This window comes from Rana temporaria, chromosome 1, assembly GCF_905171775.1.
Source record: "Rana temporaria chromosome 1, aRanTem1.1, whole genome shotgun sequence".
Taxonomy (NCBI): Eukaryota; Metazoa; Chordata; class Amphibia; order Anura; family Ranidae; genus Rana; species Rana temporaria.
Window position 1 is genome coordinate 336,424,745 of NC_053489.1, and position 24,332 is coordinate 336,449,076.

Genomic DNA, 24,332 nt, shown 5'->3' on the forward strand with positions numbered 1-24,332 from the left:
AAGCCAGCGCGACCAGTGTCCAGGCCAGGAATGTTCTCTGAGGGTAGTCCTGCCTCAGAGCCCATGGGGGCTAGGTACGTCTGGGAGTGCCTGCGTAGAAAATTGTGCAAAATGCAGCAGGCAAATATAACGGTGTTCAATTTATATTCCGCCAAATGTATCGATGTCAGGAACAGGCGGAACCGGTTGCTGAGGATCCCAAAGGCATTCTCGACTACCCTCCGAGCCCTGGACAACCGAAAATTAAACACACTCCTCTCTGAGGTGAGGGTCCTCTGGGGAAAAGGCCGCATTAGGTGAGGTCCAAGGCCAAAAGCCTCGTCCGCTAGGAACACAAACGGAAGTCCTTCCACATTATCTTCATCTGGTGGCAATGCCAGACCACCAGTTTGGAGACGATCATAGAAATCAGTCCGTGCGAACACTCCCCCATCTGACATCCGGCCGTTCTTCCCCACGTCCACATAGAGAAACTCATACTGTGCCGACACCACCGCCATCAACACTATACTATGATAACCCTTGTAATTATAATAGTAGGACCCCGAGTGGGGTGGGGGCACAATGCGGACGTGTTTCCCATCTATTGCTCCACCGCAGTTAGGAAAATCCCACCGCTCGGCAAATTGGGAAGCCACAGACTGCCATTCCTGTGGTGTGGAGGGTAGCTGTGGGGACAAACAAAAAAAGAGATTTAGTACTTTGGCACATAAACATTGCAAACATAATCCTACAAGCATCCTTGTGCAACTTTACAATTTTTAAATAGCATTTGCAAATTTTGAAGGGAGAATTTCGGGGCACAAATATATAGGGCCACTTAATTAATAACAGACTCCACAGCCCTCTGATGGGGACAAAAACACTTTGAAGGGGGGGTGGGGGGTGTTTAAACTGTTTTTAGAAAACCAAAAAAATTAAAATAAAGTGGCATGGTGGGGGTTGGCCCGAAGATAGCATGCTGGACAGGTTAATATTGGGTAAGATCAAAATATGCAGGTAGGCCAAAATAAAAAGAACATGTAAAAGCTGATATCAACATGCATAGTGAGAAAAGGGAACGTTAGTTAAACACACAGCATATCTGGGAAATAAAATAAAAAGTTAGTTTGCCACATTATTAAAGACACATTGTGAGGTTAAAATGAGGAAACTTACCTTCATATACTCCTCGTGCATAACTTTAATGATGGCAGCACACGTGTCCGGTATGATGACCCCAAGCGCCTGCGGAGAGATGCCTGTCGAGAACTTGAGGTCCTGCAGGCTCCTCCCAGTCGCCAGGTACCGCAACGTGGCAATAAGCCTCTGCTCGGCCGTGATGGCTTGGCGCATCACAGTGTCCTGCCTCGTGATATAGGGGGACAGAAGATCCAGCAGACTGTTGAATACGGGGTCCGTCATGCGGAGAAAATTCCTATAGTCATTAGGATTATTCTCCTGGATTTCCCTAAGCAGAGGCATATGTGAGAACTGGTCACGCTGGCGCAACCAATTCTTGGTCCAGAAACGCCTCCGCCCCCTGTTTCTGGCCAAAGTACTGGAATAATGAACATATCCAGCAGCCATCCCATAAACAGCACCAACTCGCGAAAATTGACGCTGCTGCTCCATCATGGCTTCAAACCGGCCGGCTGGTCAGTCAAGAACACACTCCAACAGAAAGCACAATCAAATCCAGCGGTACCTGCAAAGAACGCACGACACACAGATACGAACGCACAGTACGAATCTGCTAAGCAGAACGAACTGCACGCCTGTACCCGAATGCCAACTACGTACCCACAAGCACACGCACTGAACGAGAAAATACTACCTGCTAAAGCCTGGAGACCGAGAAGCGCGAATCAGCTCTAACCAAACCTTCACTAACACGAGCAAAGCCGTAACTAGCAAAAGCGGAACAGAGGGCGTCGCCATTGACTTTGGCCTTTCCCTTTATAGTGACGTCAAACGTGGATTACGTGCACGCGTTCAGGTCCGCAGGGAAATATCGTCCGCTGGTGTGTACAAGCCAGCGGGCCAAATGAAAAAACAGCCTTGTACGCCGGAAACAGCCCGTCGGACATTTCGAACGGACATGTTTGCTCGTGAGTACTCGGCCTAAGTGCTCTGGATTGAGACACACTATAGAGGGATATGCTTTGTTCATATTTCATGTCTACGCTTTACAAACACTTTAATAAGCTTGAATGCAGTCTTTAATAATAACCAAGCAATGAACAATGCATCATACAAGTAAACAGAAACTGTAGGAGATAACAAATATATGTTCAAAGGATAGAGCGGATAATTTAGCCAAAATAAACCCCTACAAATGCCAGCACTTCTCAAAGTCTTAACAAATAGTTTGTCAGTTTGTAATTCCTAAATATCATTTAAATGCCATTTCCTTCATAAAACATTTGCAGTATCTGTACACAACACAAATGAAAGGACATTTAAACAGGAACAGATGCCTTGACCTTTTTTCCATGGGGATTTATAATGTGTTGTTTATAGTTGGAGATAAAGCGAAGTAAGATAAAATAAACTATCTTCCAGCCGAGAACATAAGGAAATGTAAAGTCTACATACTGGTACTAGTCGCTGTCAACTTTTAATTAAATACTGGAAGAATGCGCAAGTCATTTGCAGTCTTAATATCATCCTATATGATTTCAGCGCACCCTGTCTGCACTCAGATCCGTACAGCTGCTCCTGCATGCATGCCAAATTCTGATATGTGGCTGTGTTTATGCATCCTTTTGTATAGGCTACCTGCAGCTCTAAGGCAGATGCAGAAAACAACATCTGCATGCAAAACAGGTGTCAACGCCTGTCTGAATGAACTATAGATTTGCACTTAAATGGTAGCTGTGGATAGGTACAAAACCTAAGCCAGTGGGTATGTACAGTAGATACCAGAGAATGAGAATCAGCAAAGATACATTTGTTAATAATGGAAAATGTATTCTCGTTTGCTGAATCTCGCATGCGCAGCTGGCAGAATATCACTACCTAATCTCATGGGTCACGCCAATTTTGACAGAACACATTCAAATCACATACATGTACTTAATTGACTTCAACTGGTTATACTGGAGGTAGGGCTGTAGCTGTCAGCCATAACCCCGGAATTGTTTTTAGAAATGCAGGATTGCTTTTACAGGCGACGGAAGGGGGTGCATCCAATCCAATGGATAAGGCGACTTACAATAAAGGTGACTGGAGATCAGATCGAGTCCATAGTCTAGGACTTTTCACTCCGAGGGTCGTATATTTTACACAAATTTGTGGGCCAAAAAAAATCAGTTATTTATAAATGATCCACAGCAGCAGAATACGATAAATTTTGACAGCCAGCTGGCAGTGGTGCTGGATGGTGCTCCTTTATTCTCCGCCCGCACCTAAACTAAACGTCCAGTGTGCATGGGGCCTTACATCTTTGTTCCCATCAGAGTCTCCTTATACATCTGCCTCCCCGCTTATTTGTGTTTTTCTCAGAACCCCCACTTATTTTTGTCCCCTTCATAGACCCCCTCATACATATGTGTCCCCATCACAGCCCCATGCACATTTATGTCCCCCTTAGAGCCCCCCACCCCCTCACGGATATTTGTGTCCTTACAGAGCCCTCCCCCCCTACACACACACACACACAAGCACATTTGTGTACTCCTTAGATTCCCCCATGCAAATTTGTGTCCTTCTTGAATTCCCCCATGCACATTTGTGTCCTCCTTAGATTCCCCAATGCACATTTGTGTTCTCCTTAGATTCCCCATGCACATTTGTGTTCTCCTTAGATTCCCCATGCACATTTGTGCCCTCCTTAGATTTCCCCATGCACATTTGTGTCCTCCTTAGATTCCCCATGCACATTTGTGTTCTCCTTAGATTCCCCATGCACATGTGTGCCCTCCTTAGATTTCCCCATGCACATTTGTGTCCTCCTTAGATTCCCCATGCACATTTGTGTCCTCCTTAGATTTCCCCATGCACATTTGTGACCTCCTTAGATTCCCCATGCACATTTGTGTTCTCCTTAGATTCCCTATGCACATTTGTGTCCTCCTTAGATTCCCCATGTACATTTGTGTTCTCCTTAGATTCCCTATGCACATTTGTGTCCTCCTTAGATTCCCCATGCACATTTGTGTCCTCCTTAGATTCCCCATGCACATTTGTGTTCTCCTTAGATTCCCCATGCACATTTGTGTTCTCCTTAGATTCCCTATGCACATTTGTGTCCTCCTTAGATTCCCCATGCACATTTGTGTTCTCCTTAGATTCCCCATGCACATTTATGTCCTCCTTAGATTCCCCATGCACATTTCTGTCCTCCTTAGATTTCCCCATGCACATTTGTGTCCTCCTTAGATTCCCCATGCACATTTGTGTCTTCCTTAGATTCCCCATGCATATTTGTGTCTTACTTAGATTCCCCATGCACATTTGTGTCCTCCTTAGATTCCCCCATGCACATTTGTGTCCTCCTTAGTTTCCCCCATGCACATTTGTGTCCTCCTTAGATTCCCCATGCACATTTGTGTCCTCCTTAGATTCCCCATGCACATTTGTGTTTTCCTTAGATTCCCCCATGCACATTTGTGTCCTCCTTAGATTCCCCCATGCACATTTGTGTTCTCCTTAGATTCCCCCATGCACATTTGTGTCCTCCTTAGATTCCCCCATGCACATTTGTGTCCCCCTCAGATTCTTTCACACAGATTTGTGTCCTCCTCAGATTCCCCCATGCACATTTGTGTCCCCCTCAGAGCTCCCTGTGCCACCCTTAAAGCCCACTGATGCACATTTTCCAACCCCTCAGATTCCTCAACGCACATTTATTTGTGTACCCCTCAAACCCCCCGACATACACATTTGTGTACCCCTCATAGCCCCCTGATACACATTTGTGCCCCCCCTCAGAGCCCAGCATGCACATTTGTGTTCCCCTCAAAGCCCCCCTCTGCACAATTGTCTACCCCTCAAAACCCCAGATACACATTTGTGCCCCCCTCAGAGCCCCCTTTTACACATTTGTGTCCCCATCAAAGCCCCCCTCACACACATTTATGACCCCTCAGAGTCCCCCACCCACTTTTTTGTGTTCCACCTCAGACCCTCCTCATGCACATTTATGTCCCTCTCAAAGCCTCTCAAAGCCTCCCCCTGTTAATTGACATTGCAACTATCTAAGAATGTCCTGGCCCTAAACCCTCTCTACCACTGTTCTGTTCTAGAAAAAAAAAACTCTTTGCGTTCAAGAAGTGTCTGGCTCCCATGAATCTAGCTTGCATTACACCCACTATGCCTTGCAACCCACTCTATACCGAAGGATGTCAGCTGTCCTTGGCTCTGGAGGTTCTCATTAGACTAAAGGAGGCCTGGGACCTTGCTACATCCGCATTAGCATTATGCATGTGCATACAGCGTATTTCTCCTAATGCCCCACAGCGGCAGCTGCAGCTCCCCGGGCACGGGAGATTTCATGCTTGAGGACACAGGACCTAAAAACACCCGCGTGTATGGGTCCTCTGAGTAAAAACAGTATGGCGGGTCTTTTGTAAAATGGTCCTTAATCTTAATGACCAGAACACATATGTAAAACTGTTCGCAAGGTAATTAAATGTATGTTTAAAGCGGGAGTTCACCCATACATTTTTTTTTACCCTTAGATTGATGCTCGTTTTGTCTAAAGGAATCGGCTAGTTGTTTTAAAATCCGAGCAGTACTTACCGTTGTAGAGAGCGATCTTCTCCGCCGCTTCCGGGTATTGGTCTTCGGGACTGGGCGTTCCTTCTTGATTGACAGTCTTCCGACAGGCTTCCGAAAGGCTTCTGACGGTCGCATCCATCGCGTCACGAGTAGCCGAAAGGAGCCGAAAAGTCGGTGCGGCTCTATACTGCGCCTGCGCACCGACGTTCGGCTACTTTCGGAAAATCGTGACGCGATGGATGCGACCGTCGGAAGCCTTTCGGAAGACTGTCAATCAAAATGGGAACGCCCAGTACCGCAGCCCATACCCGGAAGCGGCGGAGACGATCGCTCTCTAAAAAGGTAAGTACAGCTTTGATTTTAAATAAACTAGCCAATTCCCCTAGACTAAATGAGCATCAATCTAAGGTTAAAAATAGCAATTTCCGGGTGAACCTCCACTTTAATGAACAAAATATTAATATACATTAAGTTGTGTCTGTATAGATATGCAAATTACATATGTAACTCATATGTTTTTCATAGTGTACTGATATTCTTTTACTGTGTGCATTCTTCAAAAATAAATGTGTATCGCAGGTATGATGTTTTGGCTTTTCCTGTTTGCACACATATTGTTTGTCCTGGTCTGCTATTCCAGTGGCATAATTAAAAAGCAGCTCAAATGAAAACGAAAAATCAGCACAATGTTGACAAAAGCTAGGGCACATCAAAAGCTCTGCCCACAACTGCTGATGTGATTTTTCTAGGCAGCTGATTGTTTAAAAGATTTAGTGAGTGCTTTGCACATAGCTGTAATGATTGCAGCATATTCTTCTTTAAAAGTTTCCAGGTGGGGTATGGCATTTTAGACAACCTGTACTCAATTGCAAGGCATCCGACCTTTTCTCCTTTAGTTGTGGCTGTGATTTTAGGGCACTTACAAAGTGACAGATAACAGTTTTTGCTTTTCATCTTTTCCTCTGCTGCATTTGGAAGAGAAGATTTATATATCAGTATTCAGATTATACAGTTTATTGCACCTTCTTGCACTTTTATCTTCTACCACTAGGTGGCCGGGTACTTAGTGGTACTAGATATGAAAAGGGCAACGCAAGGTCAGGTTATGGCTATACAGGTTATCTCAGCCAATAGGCAGGAGTTTTCTTGAATCCCTTGGCCTGCTGGAAGAATCGAGAAACTTCAGTGGGAATCAAGCCAGGGACCCAGCCAGTGGAGGTGACGATTTCAGAGCAGCCTTGTGTGTCAAGCTAGGGACCGAGCAGGCCAGCGGGGTGAAGCTTGAGAGTTATCTTGAATGCCAAGCTAGGGACCCAGTAGAGAAGCGGGGGTGACGCTTGAGGAAGATACCACCGCTCAAGGGATTCAGTGGCAGCGAATCATCTTGTCTAGTGAGAAACGGGGAGATCAGTGGGCTGAAGAACTACAAGGAGTGATTGTAGTGAAGGTGAAAGAACTGTTACGTTTGTGTTAGAAACTGTTAAAGACTGTTTCCATGGGAGACAGCATTCCTGCACGTGCAGATGTGGCATCTTGCTGGATGCGTTTCCCTGTATGCCTGTCCTCCTATTGATGTGGACTCATTACTTAATTGATATCCTGATAAACTCAGGGTTACCCATTTTCTGCCGGAAGACCCAAATTACTATGGGTGAAACAATGTAATCTATGAACAGAATACATGCTCACCTCTCTCGACTTCAATCCCAACAGGAAGGAGAAATCCTCCTCTCTTTAGCTTTATTGAAATTACAACATCACAAAAATATGCACACCCATCAATCCTCCCACTCCCCTTGTGAGTCTGTCATTGGTCAATTCATATAAGGGCCTCTCCATATAGCTCAAATCAGTTCTTGTTACAAAGTTTAAAGGTCCTTCCGACGTCAGAAATTCCTTCTGGGGTCTGTAAAGACAGGATGATGGGAGGAAGGGTAGAACTTCCTCTTGAAGCTATCAGGGGATCCGAGTGAAAAGGAGGGGGAGGGAAGGTTAAAGTCCATATCTGCCTTCTCTCCACGACAAGGCTTGTCTCAGAGTCTGTCAATCAATCTTGCAACTACCTAAAGGTGTCCTGGCCCTAACTCTCTTTCCCCCAAAAAGATTGTTAAGAGAAATAAACTTTTTTTTGCATTCAAGAAGTGTCTGGCGCCCAAAAACTTTAACTACTCTGCACCCACCATGCCTCACAACCCACTACATACAGGATGTCAGCTATCCCTGGCAGTTCTCATTAGATCGAAGGAGGCCTGTCAACTTGCTACACATTTATGCAACAGGGATAGGATACCCTTGTAATATGCTGTAATATGGTAATTTTATGGAAAATAAATGTTCTTAGTTGTACACTACAGATAGGGCCGCTGATAAGTGGGTAGCACATTCCCTCCAGTACCGGGCCTGGGCCCGGGCAGCTTTATGGTGCAGGCAGTTCTGTTTCAGGGTTCCCCTCCACTGCCACTATGATCACTTCCTATGAATCCCTTTCTCTGCAGATCTGATGCATTTGTGTGTGTCCCTGCTGCATTTCCAGCTTCTTCTCCTCTACCTCCAGCTTCTTCTCCTCTCCCTCCTGCCGGCTGTTTGCTGCGAGCATACAAGAGGTTCTGTTTTAGAATGGGAGGGAGGATGTCAGTAAACATGTCATCTTTACAAGCTCTTTCCTTTCTTGAATTAACACAGTGAGTGATTGGTACCAAACACTCCTGTGTACATTCATTACCGAAGCATAGTAAACTGTGTTTACTATGCATCAGTTTGTGAATGAACAGGGAGCCTCTGTATAGAGCGATTCTTGTGCATTCATTCTGCAGTGCAACTGTTGCTGCAGAGATTGCCTATCGCATTCTCAGTTTCTTTATGTGTCTCAAATGTGTTTAGACCCCTGATATTTGACCAAATCCCAGGCCCCCAAGGCTGTTAAAAAAAAATAACAAAAAAAAACATAATTAGGCAATCATTTACAGAGGCACTCTGGCCACGTGAATGAGTGGTTTGTTCATGCAGCTGGAGCCATGTTTGTGGCAATATACCTGCAACCACACACCCACCTAGGCTGGAGGGGGGTTTTCAGGTGGACTGGAGAAGTTTGTTGCCAGGACCAGGGATCTTCATGCTTTTGTAATAGATGCCCTGGTGACTCTGTATGCTCAGTTTAGCCTGATCTACTCTTTTTTCATCTCAGAAACTTCTTCCATGTCTGTTTTTCAGAAAAGAGATGGAGATTGTTCTGATGGACATGGTTCTCAGTCCTGGTGGACATTCTGTGGGTCTTTCCAAATCACCCAGATCTCCTGTCCCGGGGACCAAAAGGTCCAAAGTCCACAGGTTCCCCAAAATACATAGCAGACCCTTGGAGGGGTCTGTGCACTTTTTTTTTTTTTTTAAAGAAGGTGTCAATGGAATGTCTTTCAGCGGCAATTTGAAACACTTTTTGCCCTTTGTAAATGTCAGTGCAGCACCATTTTTTTTCGCATTACAGAGATGCACCCCTTCACATGCAGGACTAGGGCACTCCTCAGACAGGATTTGGGAATTTTTATTGTTTTTTTAAAAAGCACTGCTTCTGGCGAAATGGAATTTAGATTTTTTTCTTCTTTTTTGCTGTGGTACATGTTCCCCAGATCAATGCCCACCCAACATGCTATTTTTTGACACCCCCTTGCCTATTAGCCCAGAAAATTTTAATTTTCACAGATTTGGCTCCCATTAATTTCAGCAGGGTTTGGATTCAGCATCTAAACATCTTTGAAGTTCGCCAAACTCAATTTGAACCCAGAACAGTTCAGCTCACCCTACTTCCCTCGCACACTCCTCAGTGACACAATATGATCACAACCTGGTTTCAACAGTTCTTCAGACACTACTAGACAAGCCTATAGGAGATATCCCCATGTATTCCCTCACTCATAAGGTTGCCTTACTCGTTACTATCACCCCTGAAATGCAAGTTTCTGGGTTGGCGGCCTCATCATATAAAGAGCCCTTCTTATGCCGCGTACACACCATCACTTTATGTGATGAAAAAAAATGACGTTTTTAAAAACGTCACTTTAATTGACTGTGTGTGGGGGAAAACGTCGTTTTATGTCTTCTAAAAAACGACCAAAAAAAATTGAAGCATGCTTCAATTTTATGTGTCGTTTTTCAAAAGTGCACTTTTTACTTCACAGAAATTGACCGTGTGTAGCAAATAACGTCGTTTTCTAAGACGTTTTTTCATCCACGCATGCCCAGAAGCTACTTATGAAGCAAGCTTCAATGGTAAAACGTGGTGGAACGTAACCTCACTTTGCAAGATCATTGTGAGAAAACGATGGTGTGTAGGCAACTTCGTCTTTGAAAATTGAAGTTTCAAAAACGTCATTTTTTACTTCACAGAAAGTGTCGTTTTTTTTCATCACATAAAGTGATGGTGTGTACGCGGCATTAGTGTTACACAGGTTTTAGATTGTATTGAGGCCTAAGATATCCTTTTTTTCCCAAGGTGTTTTTTTACTTCTAGCTTAACCAAGACATTGACTTTCTTTGTCTTCATCTTGCTCCCAAACATTCTCAGGAAAATGTATTTTCGCTTTCTTGATGTGTTACATGCTTTGTGAGTCTATCGCTCAATAATGCACCCTGTGGCACATTAGAAGTCCATTAATTTTAAATGAGCTGCCCAAACACATCTGACATTGGCATAACATGTGTCAATACAATGATGTGACTTGGCCTATAATCCACAAAGAAATTTGGCATTTCAACTATTAAATCAAAATAATTATATAGAAAGTCTTGTTTTTTTTATTTAAGCAGTTCACTAACAGTGAAAATGAAAAAGCTCCCGTCAAAAATAAACTGAAATATAAATGAATAAAATTGGATAGCTGCTCCTCTGAAAGTTTGGTTGAACTAACTTGAGTGAAAAAATAAAGTAGTAAGAGGGCGCCAGGTGATACAAATGTGTTACCAACTATATTAGAGTGCCAGTTATATCATAACAAAACTCATACAGTATATAAGATACAATAAAATGTGAATTGTAAACCAATAATAATTTAAAAGTCCTTTAAACAGTCCATAAAATCTTCAGTGATGTACAGTATCTTCAATAGAACGTGTTGTGAAATAAAAGCATCACCACTTGGCAGTGTATCCAAACCCCACACCCAATGTGCCCAATTAGGATGTCCTACTCACCAGACAACCATCAAATGGTGTTTAATTTATGTAATCTTGAGGCTTGGTTGGATGTTCTTAGGGATATATCAGGAGATTAGTATTTATGCGCCCTCCTCTCCACCATGGTGACCTATTGAAAATAAGAGAAGGAGGGAACCAATAGCGTAATATTGTTTCATTAAAAGCAAACACAGAGTGTCTGCTTACATGTGTAGGTGCCTTTTCCCGGGACAGGGGATAGCCCGCATGTAACGCTGGAAGGAACCACATACCACCAGGCTCACGCTCGAAGGTTGGCATGCGTTCCACCGCCGTTCCTGTGCCTCCTGTGCAGGACACCCCTGTGGTTTGTACAAGGGTCTCATCCTCACCCGAGCCCAGGCCCAAGGTCACCACCCCCCCAGACTGGGGAGCTTCCTCAAAGGCCCGGACAGCCTAGCACTCCATCTCCAGCTCTTTCACCAGAACAACTCCTCACCAGTTGGGCTGACCCTAGGTATTTAAGGAGGCCTGTCCCCTGCCAATCCAGGTTAGGGATCAGTCAGGACTCCCTAAAACACCCCAGGCAGCTCCACCTCTCCTCTCTTTCCAGAACTTTCTAGAAAGAAGAGGGATGTTTCAGTGATGCTACCTGTGAGTCACCAGCTGCTACCCTGAGCCACTCCCAGCCTAGATTAGATCAAAACAAACAGACCTGGCTGGCAGCCAGGCCTGCTTAAATTTACCTATCCTACAAAAATCTATCTCTAGCACCTACCTACCTAGAGGGTGCTACACTCATCCCCCACCAAAATCCAGCCAGTCCCTTGGCTGGGAAAATTTGGAAAAATGGTGCCTGGGCCCAGGAGCAAGGGCAAGATAAATTGGAGGGGGGGAAAGGAAACAAACTTGGGCAGGGGGAATATGTACAAATAAATAAATAGAAAAATAGAAAGTCATTTATTTACAGTATTTACAGCATGTACAATACATTTCAAACCTAACTACAACATCCCTACCACTAAAAAAAATAAACAATATACATTGGACCAGAGTATATCCCCCTCAAGGGAAATCCTCTGTCCACAGGATCCACAGCTCCAGCCAGAGGTAGATAGACAGCCATCCAAAGGAGTCCTGTAAAACAAACAAAACAATATCCTATCCTTCCAGCTACCTGTACACTCTACAAAAATTCTAGTAGGAGGGGTTATAAACCTACAGACAGAAATAACAACAACAATAGCACAAGGGCCACTTCAAAATACATTTTGCCTGTTATAACCTGTTGACAGAACATTAAAGGGAAAAACACATTATTACGAGGCAACAGTTCTTCTTGGAATTCCTGATAGGAGGGGCCCCCTCCTTGGACAAACAGGTTCCTTAAAGAGTTCATTTTAAGGATCAGACCTCACCCTCAGTGTCCTTGCAACAGGAAAGGGTCCATCCATTGGGCACGGCACAGGGTGGCAGGCCGGTCTGATCCTGCAAAAAGTCAGGGAAAAGGGACACATTCAGCTACCCTCCAGCAATGTATGTGGCAAGTTTCCATGGCAGGCTGTACTCTCCAACAGTCCTCTCATACATAGAAATGTGGGTCAGGCAGTCTCTTCCTACCTCCCCCTTCCTCCCTGATGAAGACTGAGTGGCTCCTCACAGGCTGTACTGCCTTCACGATTAACATTCAGTCTTTATGGATTTCTCTCCCCAGCCGCCATTCAGGCTGAATGTCCTCAAAGCGGGCCCAGGTCTCTTCACACTCTGGCAGCCGCAAAGGCTTGGGGATGTGCAAATATTCCCAGACCAAACCATTCTCCCACTCTCCCTGGGAGTTCTTGATGACATCCATGGTCTCGGGAGGGACATAGGGATAGTCCAGACCCCACTCCAGAGCATCTCTGCGCTGAACCTTCCTCTGGAATCGGGAAAACTTGGGCAGTTCTCTGGGCTTTCCTTTTCAAGGGAGGACACAAGCATTCGGTGACCTCTTGACCCACTGCCTGTATTCAGCTGCTCTGGTCTGGGTGGTGGAGGGTCTGTTCAGGAAAATATATCTGCTACTATTGGGGGTTCTTGCAGCTTCTTCATCTCCTTTAGCCAGATCTGGAACATCTACCACCCTGGACTGGTTATCCTGGACTTGGGATACAGCCCAATCTGCTATCTTTTCCAGGGACCTGAACTCCGCTTGCAAACTGGGGGAACCCCAATCTGTGGCCATGCACTCACCTTTCCCTTCTGGCTCACCTGAGGGCATTCTTCCCTCCAGCACTCTCTCCTTCCAGATAGGGATAGTAAGGGACATAGAAGCAGCAGACAGGGACATTATCTGGCTCCTGTATGATAGTACTTATAGTTACCAGGTCCCTGACCAGGCCGCAGGCCACGACAGACTCCTCTTCTCCTACGTCACTTGTCTTCGCAAGGGAGTCACCAGGCTCAGACACTACCCTGCCTTTCGGTGATTACTCAGGGCCCGCTCCGGCCTTCCGGGATGTCCACGGCTGCACGTGACAAAGTCCTGAGGGCAGGTCCACATTGTAGTATTGTGGCTCCTGCTGGCTGGATGCAAGCCGGATGAGCTATTCACTACAATGACAGCACCGGATCCAGGCACTGACCATGGCGGTTGGTATCCAGCATTCTGGACACTGCAGGCACAGTCGCTACATCCCATCAATCATTCCGAGGACGAAGTCCCCATGATGCTCCAAACAGACACCAGTGTCCGCTCATGCAGATCAGGCAACCAGGTCAGTGCTGGGCATACACAAGCACCCTCTGCCATCTTGCTCCTTCGCCTCGTGTTGTCTGCTAGCAAAAAATGCTGGGTCTCCTCTAGGGCGTGGCACTGCCCCCTTGCTTCCTGACAGGCTGGTGTCTGTGAAACTGATAGGCAGGCTCCCTCCCCTGGCGTGCTGCTGTAACCCCTTGTTAGACAAACTGAAGTTTGCAGGCATGCTGAGATTAGCAGGACTTGTCCAGACATGTCTCTCGGCACCGAATGTGCCCAGGCAAGTGGAAATAGATGACTGTTGACTTTTCCGCTGCACGAGTTTGGAGTCAACGTTCAGAATATCCAGCGTCCCAGCACCAGTTGGGGCAACTGGGTAAGCAAGTAGCAATAATAGGCAAATGGCCCCTTGCTGGTTGCTATGGGCAACAGCACTTGTTACTGTAGTACTGAATAGCAGGCAGAGCACATTAGTCCTTGCCCTGGGTTGAGTTCCTCAACTGGTGGTGGAATGAAGCACTTTTCCCTAGCTCGATCAACTTCGGTTGCTAGGGGCAATGGCTGGCGGGTTACCCATGAACAGGTGGTCCCAGAACGAGCCACCAAATGTAGTGGAAACCCCGTAGGGGCTGCTAAAAAATGTGGTCCGTTTGTCACCATGCCCAGCCTGGCATTCACCCCTCAGACACTCAGAGACATAGAACAGATAATGTGCTTAGTTTATTTTTGGTTTATTGAGGGGATTAAACTTGGATGGGGGAAGGGAAATATGGGGTGCCCATTAGAATTGATAGAACTTGCTTGAGAAAACTATATACAATCCTGTCTATACACTCCACTTCTCCTCCAGCACATTGTTTTTTCTATAACCTTCAGATCTTTCACATCCTGCAAATCGCTTCCTCTCTAATCTTCAGGCACAGCTAGCACAAAGTGATTAGGCCTGACACTGACTTAGCCAGGCCTTAGCAATTGCCTTTTGCAGGCAGGGACCGTAGGCCCCTAAAATGTAGCAGGTAGTTAAAAGGTCCTGGTGCTAGCTGTCCTGAGCCCAGTAACCCATCTTATGGCCCTGCCAGCCCTCCTGGCTGCAGCTGCCTTTCTCCACTGCCCATGACACCATAGTCCCCGCTGCTGGTTCTGCATCCATCCCAGACTGCATCCTCCTCCCAGTCCTCTCAGACGTGCCTCCCCAGTCCTCTCAGGCCTGTGCATGTCACTCACCAGCCCTCCTGGCTGCGACCAGTTGTTCCTCTCCCTGGAGACTTACCTGGCAGTGCTTTCTCTTGCTGTCCTCTCTTGCTCCTCCTGTGCCCCCTGTCCAGGACATCCCTGTGGTTTGTTCGATGGTCCGTCCGCACCCGAGCCCAGGCCCAAAGTCCCCCCCCCATACTGGGGTGCTTCCTCAAAGGCCATGACATCCTAGCACTCCATCTCCAGCTCTTTAACCCGAACAACTCTTCTCCAGCTGGGCTGACCCTAGGTATTTAAGGATTGGTCAGGGCTCCATAAAACACCCCAGGCAGCTCCACCTCTCCCCTCCCCCTCTTTTTCCAGAACTTTCTAGAAGAGGAAGGTCTCAGTGATTCTGCCTGTGAGTCACCAGCTGCTACCCTGAGCCACTCCTAGCCCAGATCAGATCAAAGAAAGCTACCTAAATTTACATATCCTACAACAATCTATCTCTAGCACCTACCTAACTAGCGGGTGCTACAGTTGTGTTACATGTGTTTTGTAATTTAACAAAGTACACAAGATGTATGTAATACACCCTGTCCATCTCCCCCTGCTGTCAGTTTCTCTGCCACTTTTACTGGCAAATCCCAGCAGTCACAACAGTGTTCAGAAGATTGATTCATTCAGAAATACAAAATTACAATAGTTTGTTACATTGCATTATCTCAGTTTTATTTATTTGCAGTTCAAATATGTGACTTTTTTTTTTTAATTACATTTTTACCTTAATAACCTTTATTAATCTTTAGTTGAAGTGGTTGTAAAGGCAGAAGGTGTTTTATCTTAATGTATTATGATACATTAAGATAAAAAAGCTTCCGTGGTCAGACACCCCCTGGGTTTGTCCTTTTTTCCATTCTCATCTTAGCTATTAATTTTCCGATGGTTTTCTTTTTCTTAGTTATATATTTTAACCATTATTATTACTGTGGGTTATTAATTTTTGGTGCCACTTTAAAAAAAATCTGTAAAATGTGTCAATAATAATAATTATTAAATAAAATGTATACTTTTTATTTACAGTGACACTAGTTGTTTAAAAAAAAAACACAACGTAGATCAACTAGAATATTTTTTAGATGTGTTACCTTTTTGTCTATAGATAACAAGGAAAATTTTATTTTTTTGCTAGACAATTACCTAAAGAAAGCCTTGTTTAACCTGAAAAAAGTCGGAAAAAAAATGTAGACAAAAGAAGTGCTAAATCAATAGCCCCATAACAGAAATATAAAAATTGCTCTGGTTCATAAGGGCTGATTCACACCAGACAAAAGGCGTAACTGCATTGAAAAGACAATATGCCTTATGTGCTATTGCTTGGGACAAATAGGTCATGTTTTATCATCATGCAGAGCCTTCCACACATTATAACACAATGCAACAAGCTGCTGTGCATAGGGATAAATGCAGTGTATAACTATTATTTTTAAAAAGGGAAAACAGCAAAAATTTAACCAATGCATTGCACCGTGTGCATCAAACCCCAGAGCAACCCCATGCAATAAATTAGGGGTCAGCAACCTGTAAATCATGAAATACCAGTAGATCGTGGACAGGTGACTGGGCTTGCTGACCCATCGTTCCAGAGCATCAAAGTGCAATGCAGCAGGACTATTTGTAAAGCTGGAGCTGTAGTAGGGGGCAAGAGCCGCATAAGCTGATGCCTCCTCTGTAGTGCTGGATCCTATCCCATGCAGAGTGATCCCAACTGCTCTCCACCTTATATCCCGGCTAGCGGTCTCCAGAGTGGTGCCAGCAGCAGGAATAAAGAGATCAAATCCTTGAGAGGTATGAAAAAGGAAATAAAGACATGTGATGCAAGCCAGCCTTAAAGTGGAGTTCCACCCTAAAGTGGAATTTCCGCTCATCTGATTCCCCCCCCCCCCGGTGCCACAATTGGGGGACAGGATATCTTTCCCACTTCTGGGAGTTCCAGGCCGCGGCCCGTGACATCACCGCAGGGCTTCCTCCTCCTCCCCTGGCCGCCGGGCCAATAAAAAAGAGGAGCAGGGACTCAAGCATGAGCAGTTGGGTTCCCAGCGTGAAGCCGAATGGCTACACTCCCCGGTACCCGTACCCGCAATGGCGGCAGCAGCACCCGACAGCTGATGGAAACATCAGCTGCGGTGCTGACTTCACTGGACTCAGGACAGGTAAGTGTCCTATTATCAAAAGCCAGCAGCTGTAGTATGTGTAGCTTCTGGCTTTTAATTTATTTTTATTTATTTTTGGCCGGAACACCATATGCACCATAGTATATGAATGCTGTAGGCGAAATGAGGAGGGTACAAAAGTGGACAGGCTGGGTTTATTTAGTTTAAAGAAGACGACTTCAAGCAGTATTACACCCAAAAGCAAACATTTATTATATTGTAGCTTAGCAATGTTTAGATGTGACAGCTGCATTAGGTTTCTTTTTTTAGGATTTCTTTCTTCTAGTTTCATCTTGTGATCCAGCCAGCAAATCTGTTGTTTTTCACAAGCTCTCCAGCATAATGCACCCATTTACATGAATGAGACAAACCACCTAACACTAAGGCCTCGTACACACGACAGAGTTTCTCGGCAGAATTCGGCGAGAAACTCGGTCAGAGCCGGATTCTGCCGAGAAACTCTGTCGTGTGTACACTTTCGGCCCGATGGACCTGCCGAGGAACTCGTCGAGAAAATAGAGAACATGTTCTCTATTTTCTCGTTGTTCTATGGGAGCTCTCGGCGGCTTCAGGGCTGAACTGGCCGAGGAACTCGATGTGTTTGGCACGTCGAGTTCCTCGGCCGTGTGTACGAGGCCTAACAGGTGTGACTAAAACAATCAACTGTTATCTATTTATTTAAAACCTGCATCCCAAAAAGAAAAAAAGGTTTGCTGTACCTGATTATAACGTGTGAGCTGGAGTTTGGCTTCAATATGTTAATGTAATTAAATCTACTAATACGTTTGCTAATAACCCCCCAGACCGACATGCTGCTGTGCCTCCTGTGCTTATTCTTCCAAAGTTGTTTCTCTCTACAACAGGTGGTATGTTACAGCTCCCAAGGTGAAACCAGGGGGGAAAAGACATAAAAAAACACACTAATACACTTACCACCTCTAATGATTGGTAGGCTGCAATCAAATATATTTTTGGTTTTAATACGGCTTTAAAGGTTATATTATAATATGTATACATATATTAGAGGTCAATATAATGCAATTTTAAAAAGGTTTGGATGATTTTCCTATAACAAGTGGAATGTAAAGCTATGACAACTAAGTAATTATAACAAGTCATTTAAACTGTGGCGCTTTTTTGGTCCAGAAAAATAATCGAATTGCCTTGCTGGGACAGAAAGAAAATAATCTGAGAAACAAAATGTAACCATATTCGACCAGGGTTTTTATTTTGTGGGAGTTTATGAGATATTGAGCATAAGGTACACTATGGTATATTGGGGTTGATTTACTAAAACTTGAAAGTGAAAAATCTGGTGCAGCTCTTCATGGCAATCGACTACTAACTTCAGATTGTTCAATTAACCCCCCTGGCGGTATTCCCGAGTCTGGCTCGGGGTGGAATTTCAGAACCAAAAGCGGTAACCCTGAGCCAGACTCGGGATCGCCTCGCAGTGTCCACAGGCAGGGAATTACTTACCTTGTCCCCTGGATCCTGCGATGCCTCTCCGATGTGTGAACGAGCGGTGTCCTCGCTCGATTCACACAGTGCCTGTGTGCCACCGAGCTCCGTTCCCTGCGACGTTACGACACACGGGGACGGAGATCGGCGCCAAATTCAACAAAAGTAAATAAACACAGTACATACAGTATACTGTAATCTTATAGATTATAGTACTGTATGAAAAAAAATACACACCCCCTTTGTCCCTAGTGGTCTGTCCAGTGTCCTGCATGCACTTTTATATTATAAAAACTGTTCTTTCTGCCTGGAAACTGGAGATTGTCCATAACAACCAAAAAGTGTCCCTTTATATCAAAAGTGGTTTTAGAGCAGCTAGAGAACGACGATAATAAATTAGAATCACTTGCAGAATTGAGGGATAGCGATTTGTGGGGAAATTCGTCATCGAAAAATAAAAGTAATGACAGCGACAATTCTGCAACTGAACAAATTTCAGTGTTTTTGATTACTTTATTGAATAATTTTTATTATAATTATATTATATCTTGTTATAATTACTTATAGTTATTTATTATATTATAATTTATGATTTTGTTTTTCAAACTTTATCATACCCGAGATGTCTACTAGACTCTTGTTTGGACAGATTTAAGTGAGTTATTCCTAAGAATTACAGGCCTACAATACAAAACGCCAAATGTCCATGCAAAATAATGGTACCGCTTTCAGCACCTAAAATCTGACATAATCATACCGCCAGGGAGGTTAAGCTTTGACAAAAAAAATTGAAGTTGATTGGTTACCATGCAGAGTTGGATCAGATTTTGCACTCTCCAGTTTTTTTTTTGTCAATCAACCCTATAGTTTCTTGAAATGGTTAGACCAGGGGTCCTCAAACTGCGGCCCGCAGGCCGCATCCGGCCCGCCAGTGTGATTTACCCGGCCCGTGGATTGCCCCTTTAACATTGCAGCAATCCCCCTCCCCTCTGCTACCTTTATCACACAAGACGAGACACATGACAGGTCCGGACAAAGGGCGGGACCTTTTGAGTTAAGACGCGCGTGATTGGTTACTAGGCAGCGGGACGGTCCCAGCAATCAATCACTTGCCTTTAACTTGCAAAGTCCCGACCTTTGTCCGGACCTGCCCTGCTTCACGTCTTGTGTGATTAAGGTAGCAGCGGGGGTGCTGTGATATTATAGAAGGGAGGGATCTGTTATGGGGGAGTCTGTTATGGGGGATCTATTATGGGTGGAGTCTGTGATGGTGTATCTGTGATGGGGGAGTCTGTTATGGGGGGAGTCTGTTATGGAGGGATTTGTTATGGGGGGACTCTGTTATGTGGATCTGTTGTGGGGGATCTGTGATGGGGGATCTGTGATGGGGGAGTCTGTGATGGGGGGAGTCTGTGATGGAAGATCTGTGATGGGGAAGTCTGTTATGGGGGGATCTGTGATGGGAGGAGTCTGTTATGGGGGAGTCTGTTATGGGGAGATACTGTGATTAGGGGGGGACTGTTGTGGAGGAGTCTGTGATGGGGGAGTCTGTTATGGGGAGAATCTTATAGGGGGATCTGTGATGGGGGAGTCTGTTATGGGGATCTGTTATGGGGGCTCTGTGATGGGGGTGTTTGTTACGAGGGGGCTTTGTGATGGAGATGAGTTTGTGTTGGGGGGCTTTGTGATGGGGAGATTTGTGATGGGGGGTCTGTGATGGGGGATCTTTTATGAGGGGCTTTGTGATGGATGACCTGATATGGGGGCTTTTTGATGGGGGGAATCTGTGATGGGGGATCTGTGATGGAGAGGAGTCTGTGATAGGGGGGGGGGGGGTTCTGTGATGGGGGGGATCTGTGATGGGGAGGGGATCTGTGATGAGGAGTGTCTGTGAAATACTGATACGAATATGTTGATTAAAATGTATTTTTATTTTTTAAATATTAAATAGATTTTTCCTGTTTCTTTGCACTGCAAATAAGATGTGTGCATAGGAATTTGTTCATATTATTTTAAACTATAGTCCGGCCCTCCAACAGTCTGAGGGACTGTGAACTGGCCCCCTGTTTAAAAAGTTTGAGGACCCCTGGGTTATACAGTGCTGCCGCTATTCAAATAAATTTGAAGATGATGAGTATTTTATTAATTTAAAACATGTGTAATTGCTTTGTAAGCTTTATTTATTAAATGTTATTTATGAATGCACACTTGGATTGCTTTATATTTTCTAGCTCTATATTTTTTCCTATGGGGGGAGCTCACTGGCTGGCCTATTCATAGGTAAAGAGGTAGTCCCGGAGGCTAAGTTGATGCCAACCAATGCTATGTAAAATGAGCAGCTTGCTACAGAATCAATAACGAACAATAGCGGTAATATGTGCACAAAGAGGGATACTTTACTAAAACTAGAGGGCCAGATTCTCAAAAGAGTTACGCCGGTGTATCTACTGATACACCGGCGTAATTCGAAATTCCCGCCGGCGTATCATTGTTTTGTATTCACAAAACAGGATACGCCGGAATTAGGCTAGGATCCGACTGGTGTAAGTCACTTACACTGTCGGATCCTAAATGCAATACAACGCTGACCGCTAGGTGACGTTTACGTTCAGGTCTCATTTGACTATGCAAATGAGCCCGATACACCGATTCCCGAAAAATATGCGTCGCGTACTCGTCGCGTACGTCGTTTCCGTAGGCGTAAGGTTACCCCTGCTATATGAGGGGTAACCTTACGCCAGTCCGCCGTATGCCATGTTAAGTATGGCGTCGGGTCCGCGTTGGCTTTTTCCGTCGGTTACGTCATTTTCCTAAGTCGTTCTTGAATACGACTTTACATCAATGACGCTCACGTCTTCGTCATTGACGTTTTCCGTCGTGAGCTGGAGCATGCGCACTGGGCTATTTTTCAGCCCAGCGCATGCGCAGTTCAATCGGCACGGGGGCGCGCTTAATTTGAATACAAGCCACCCCCTTTGAATTACGCGGCCATACACACTACGCCGCCGCAAATTACGGAGCAAGTGCTTGGAGAATACGGCACTTGCTCCAGTAAGTTGCGGTGGCGTAGTGTAAATGGCTTACACTACGCCAACGCCGATTCTACGAGAATCTGGCCCAGAGTGTGAGAAGTCTGGTACAGCTGTGCATAGAAGCCAATCAGCTTAACGATTTTATTGTTAAAGCTTAATTGAACAAGCTGACGTTAGAAGCTGATTGGCTACCATGCACAGCTGCACCAGATTTTGCACTCTCCAGTTTTAGTAGATTAACCCCACTGTGTCCCTAGTTTATTTTTAAGGAGAATACCTTTTACGTTATCTTGTTTAATGCTAGCATTTTTAATGCAACACACATACAAAGCAGTTCTTCTAACAAGGAGACTTCAAAATTTTCTTCAAGTCTAGTCATTTTTGGGCTTCTGAATCTCATCTACATTCATAATTCACGTATACGATTTGGCCTGGAGGTATACAGGCATTATTTTGATCAGATTGGTTGTGTATATGTTTTAATTTTACAGAGGATTTTCAGTCAGCTCAACATTTTATAAACACAATTATTTTTACTTCTAGGCTCAAAGAAAAAGATTGTGCAATTTAGGGATGTTGAAAAACCCGAAGAACAAGAGACAAGTATTGTGCAATTAACAGTAAGTGTACAGTTTACATTAATCTTGGGATGGCTTGTTCAAACAAAACATAAAAGACGGATTGTTAGTAGATAGACAAGTGCACCATTTTCAGTTCTATGTTTTATATCGTTTTTGCAACCCCCCCTTTTTCAGTTCTCCTTTAATATAATGTTATTCAATAGACTCACCCTGTCTTCGGTAAGATCTGCTATAGTCCTGCCCATAGAGTATGCAATACCTGGAAACAATGGAACCAATTTAAACAATGTGTACACAGCCAATTGTTTATGAGATGTGAATCATAACCTGGGGGTCTTCTAAGAGATGTTATTGATGCTAAAATCATTCTTGGAAATCATTGAATGTTTTCTTTTTTTTAAATGGAAAAGCAATCACCAAATATTTTACATTTATTGAGGTCATAGTATAAGTACTATTAGTTTGTCACATTCAACTGGACTTGTTCTATAATGTTGAACACATTTTTCTGCAGTCTCCACAACTGTAATGAGTGTCAGGAACATACCCTAACATTTATAGGCACACAGGTAACTCAGTCACCATGGAATGTGTCAAGGCAGATGTTGATTGTCCAAGAACATAATGTAAGGTGTCAAAGTTTGTATATCTACCCTGCAATGGTATCCCCAGTGATTACTTATTTTTCTCCTAAGCGCCAGTTAATAAGTGAAGTTGGTATAAGCACAGTTGTTAGAGCATAATAAACACACCTTGCACTTTAAAAAAAATGTTGGACACTTTTTAGCACTATCCTTTGTTAAACATTCCTCTAAAATAAGACAATCAAAATGAGATTCCACTAAAATGCTTCAATTTCTAACCCATTGGCCTCAGTACTGAATTGGAACAAGTGTGTCCACAAAGAACCTCCCAAGGAATTTCTAAATAATGAATTAAAAAGTTGGAGTAAAACAATAGGGGTCAGTAATCAATGGACACTGTTAAAGTCTCCCATTCTGGAGGCAACTAGATTATACTGTATGTCAGGAAAATTAGTAAGAATAATTGAAGAAAAAAAAAACAATATGGTTCACTAAAGAGTATGTAGGATAGTAAAGGAGAAAAATCAGCATATAGAAGATTCAAGGAAATACGAAGTTCAGCTGACAAAGAAGTACTGTATTTATTGGTGTATAACACTCTCTTTTTTACCCTGAAAATAGAGGGTAAACTGAGCCTGCGTGTTATACGCAGGGGGCTGTGGAAAGTTTTTTTCCTGAATCTTCCCTCTTAAAGTTAGGGTGCGTGTTATACGCCCGTGCGTGTTATACGCCGATAAATACGGTATATAAAAAACAATGAGGCCAAATACATTATCAGTGCTGCCAAAACACAGAAAGAGGAGGAAATGGCTAAATCTATAAGTAAAGGACACACAACCTTTTTCAGGTACATCAGTGATAAAAGGAAAGAATACAATGAGAACACTAAAATTAAAACTGGGCACAACACTAATGTTGAGGCAAGCTTGGATGTAGCAAACCATTTAAACAATTACTTCTGTTCGGTCTTCTCCAAAAAAAATCGCAATAACAAGATAGGGGATAATACCTGTTCTAGTATTGACAGTTCATTTTCAGAATATCTAGAGACAGAAGTAGCAGAGGAGCTGGCTCAGTTAAAACTTGATAAAGCAATGGGACCTGATGGTATTCATTACAGAGTTCTTAGGGAACTTTAAAGTTCAGTTTGTTGAGTCATTAACAGACCTATTTAATGATTCTCTTCTAACAGGGGAAGTTTCCAGTGACTGTCACAGAGCTAATATTGCACCTACCCACAGGAAGGGTAGCAAGGTAGAAGCTAGCAATTACAGGCCAGTGAGTTTAACATATGTTGTAGTCAAGGTAATGGAATCACAAGTAAAAAGAAGGAAAATGTATCATCTTAAAACACTCAACTTGCTGGACCCAAAGCAGCATGGCTTTATTGAGGACAGATCAGGTCTGACTAATCTGATTGGATGTTTTAGTTTATCGCTAAAGTTTGATTCCAGTAAAGCATTTGATACAGTTCCACATAGTGATCTAATAAAAAAAAGTTGTACAATCTTTGGGTGGTTCAATGGATATGCAGTTGGCTAAAGGATAGATACCAGAGGGTGGTTGTAAATGGGGTTCACTCAGTACAGAGAGCAGTCACTAGGGGTGTACCACAAGGCTCTGTACTGGGTCCTGTTCTATTTAATCCACGTGTAAGTGATATAAATAAAGGTTTGGTGGGCAAGGTATGTCTTTTTGAT

General features: G+C 44.1%; 1 protein-coding gene across 2 annotated transcripts in view; it reads left to right on the forward strand.

Moving 5' to 3' along the window:
• Nucleotides 1-24,332, forward strand: part of PALM2AKAP2 (PALM2 and AKAP2 fusion) — a 451,866-nt gene that overhangs the window by 255,856 nt on the left and 171,678 nt on the right. For both annotated transcript variants that reach the window (XM_040361140.1, XM_040361141.1), the window contains exon 7: nt 22,011-22,087. In XM_040361140.1, the coding sequence (XP_040217074.1) occupies nt 22,011-22,087 (77 nt within the window). The remainder of the gene's footprint in view (nt 1-22,010; nt 22,088-24,332) is intronic.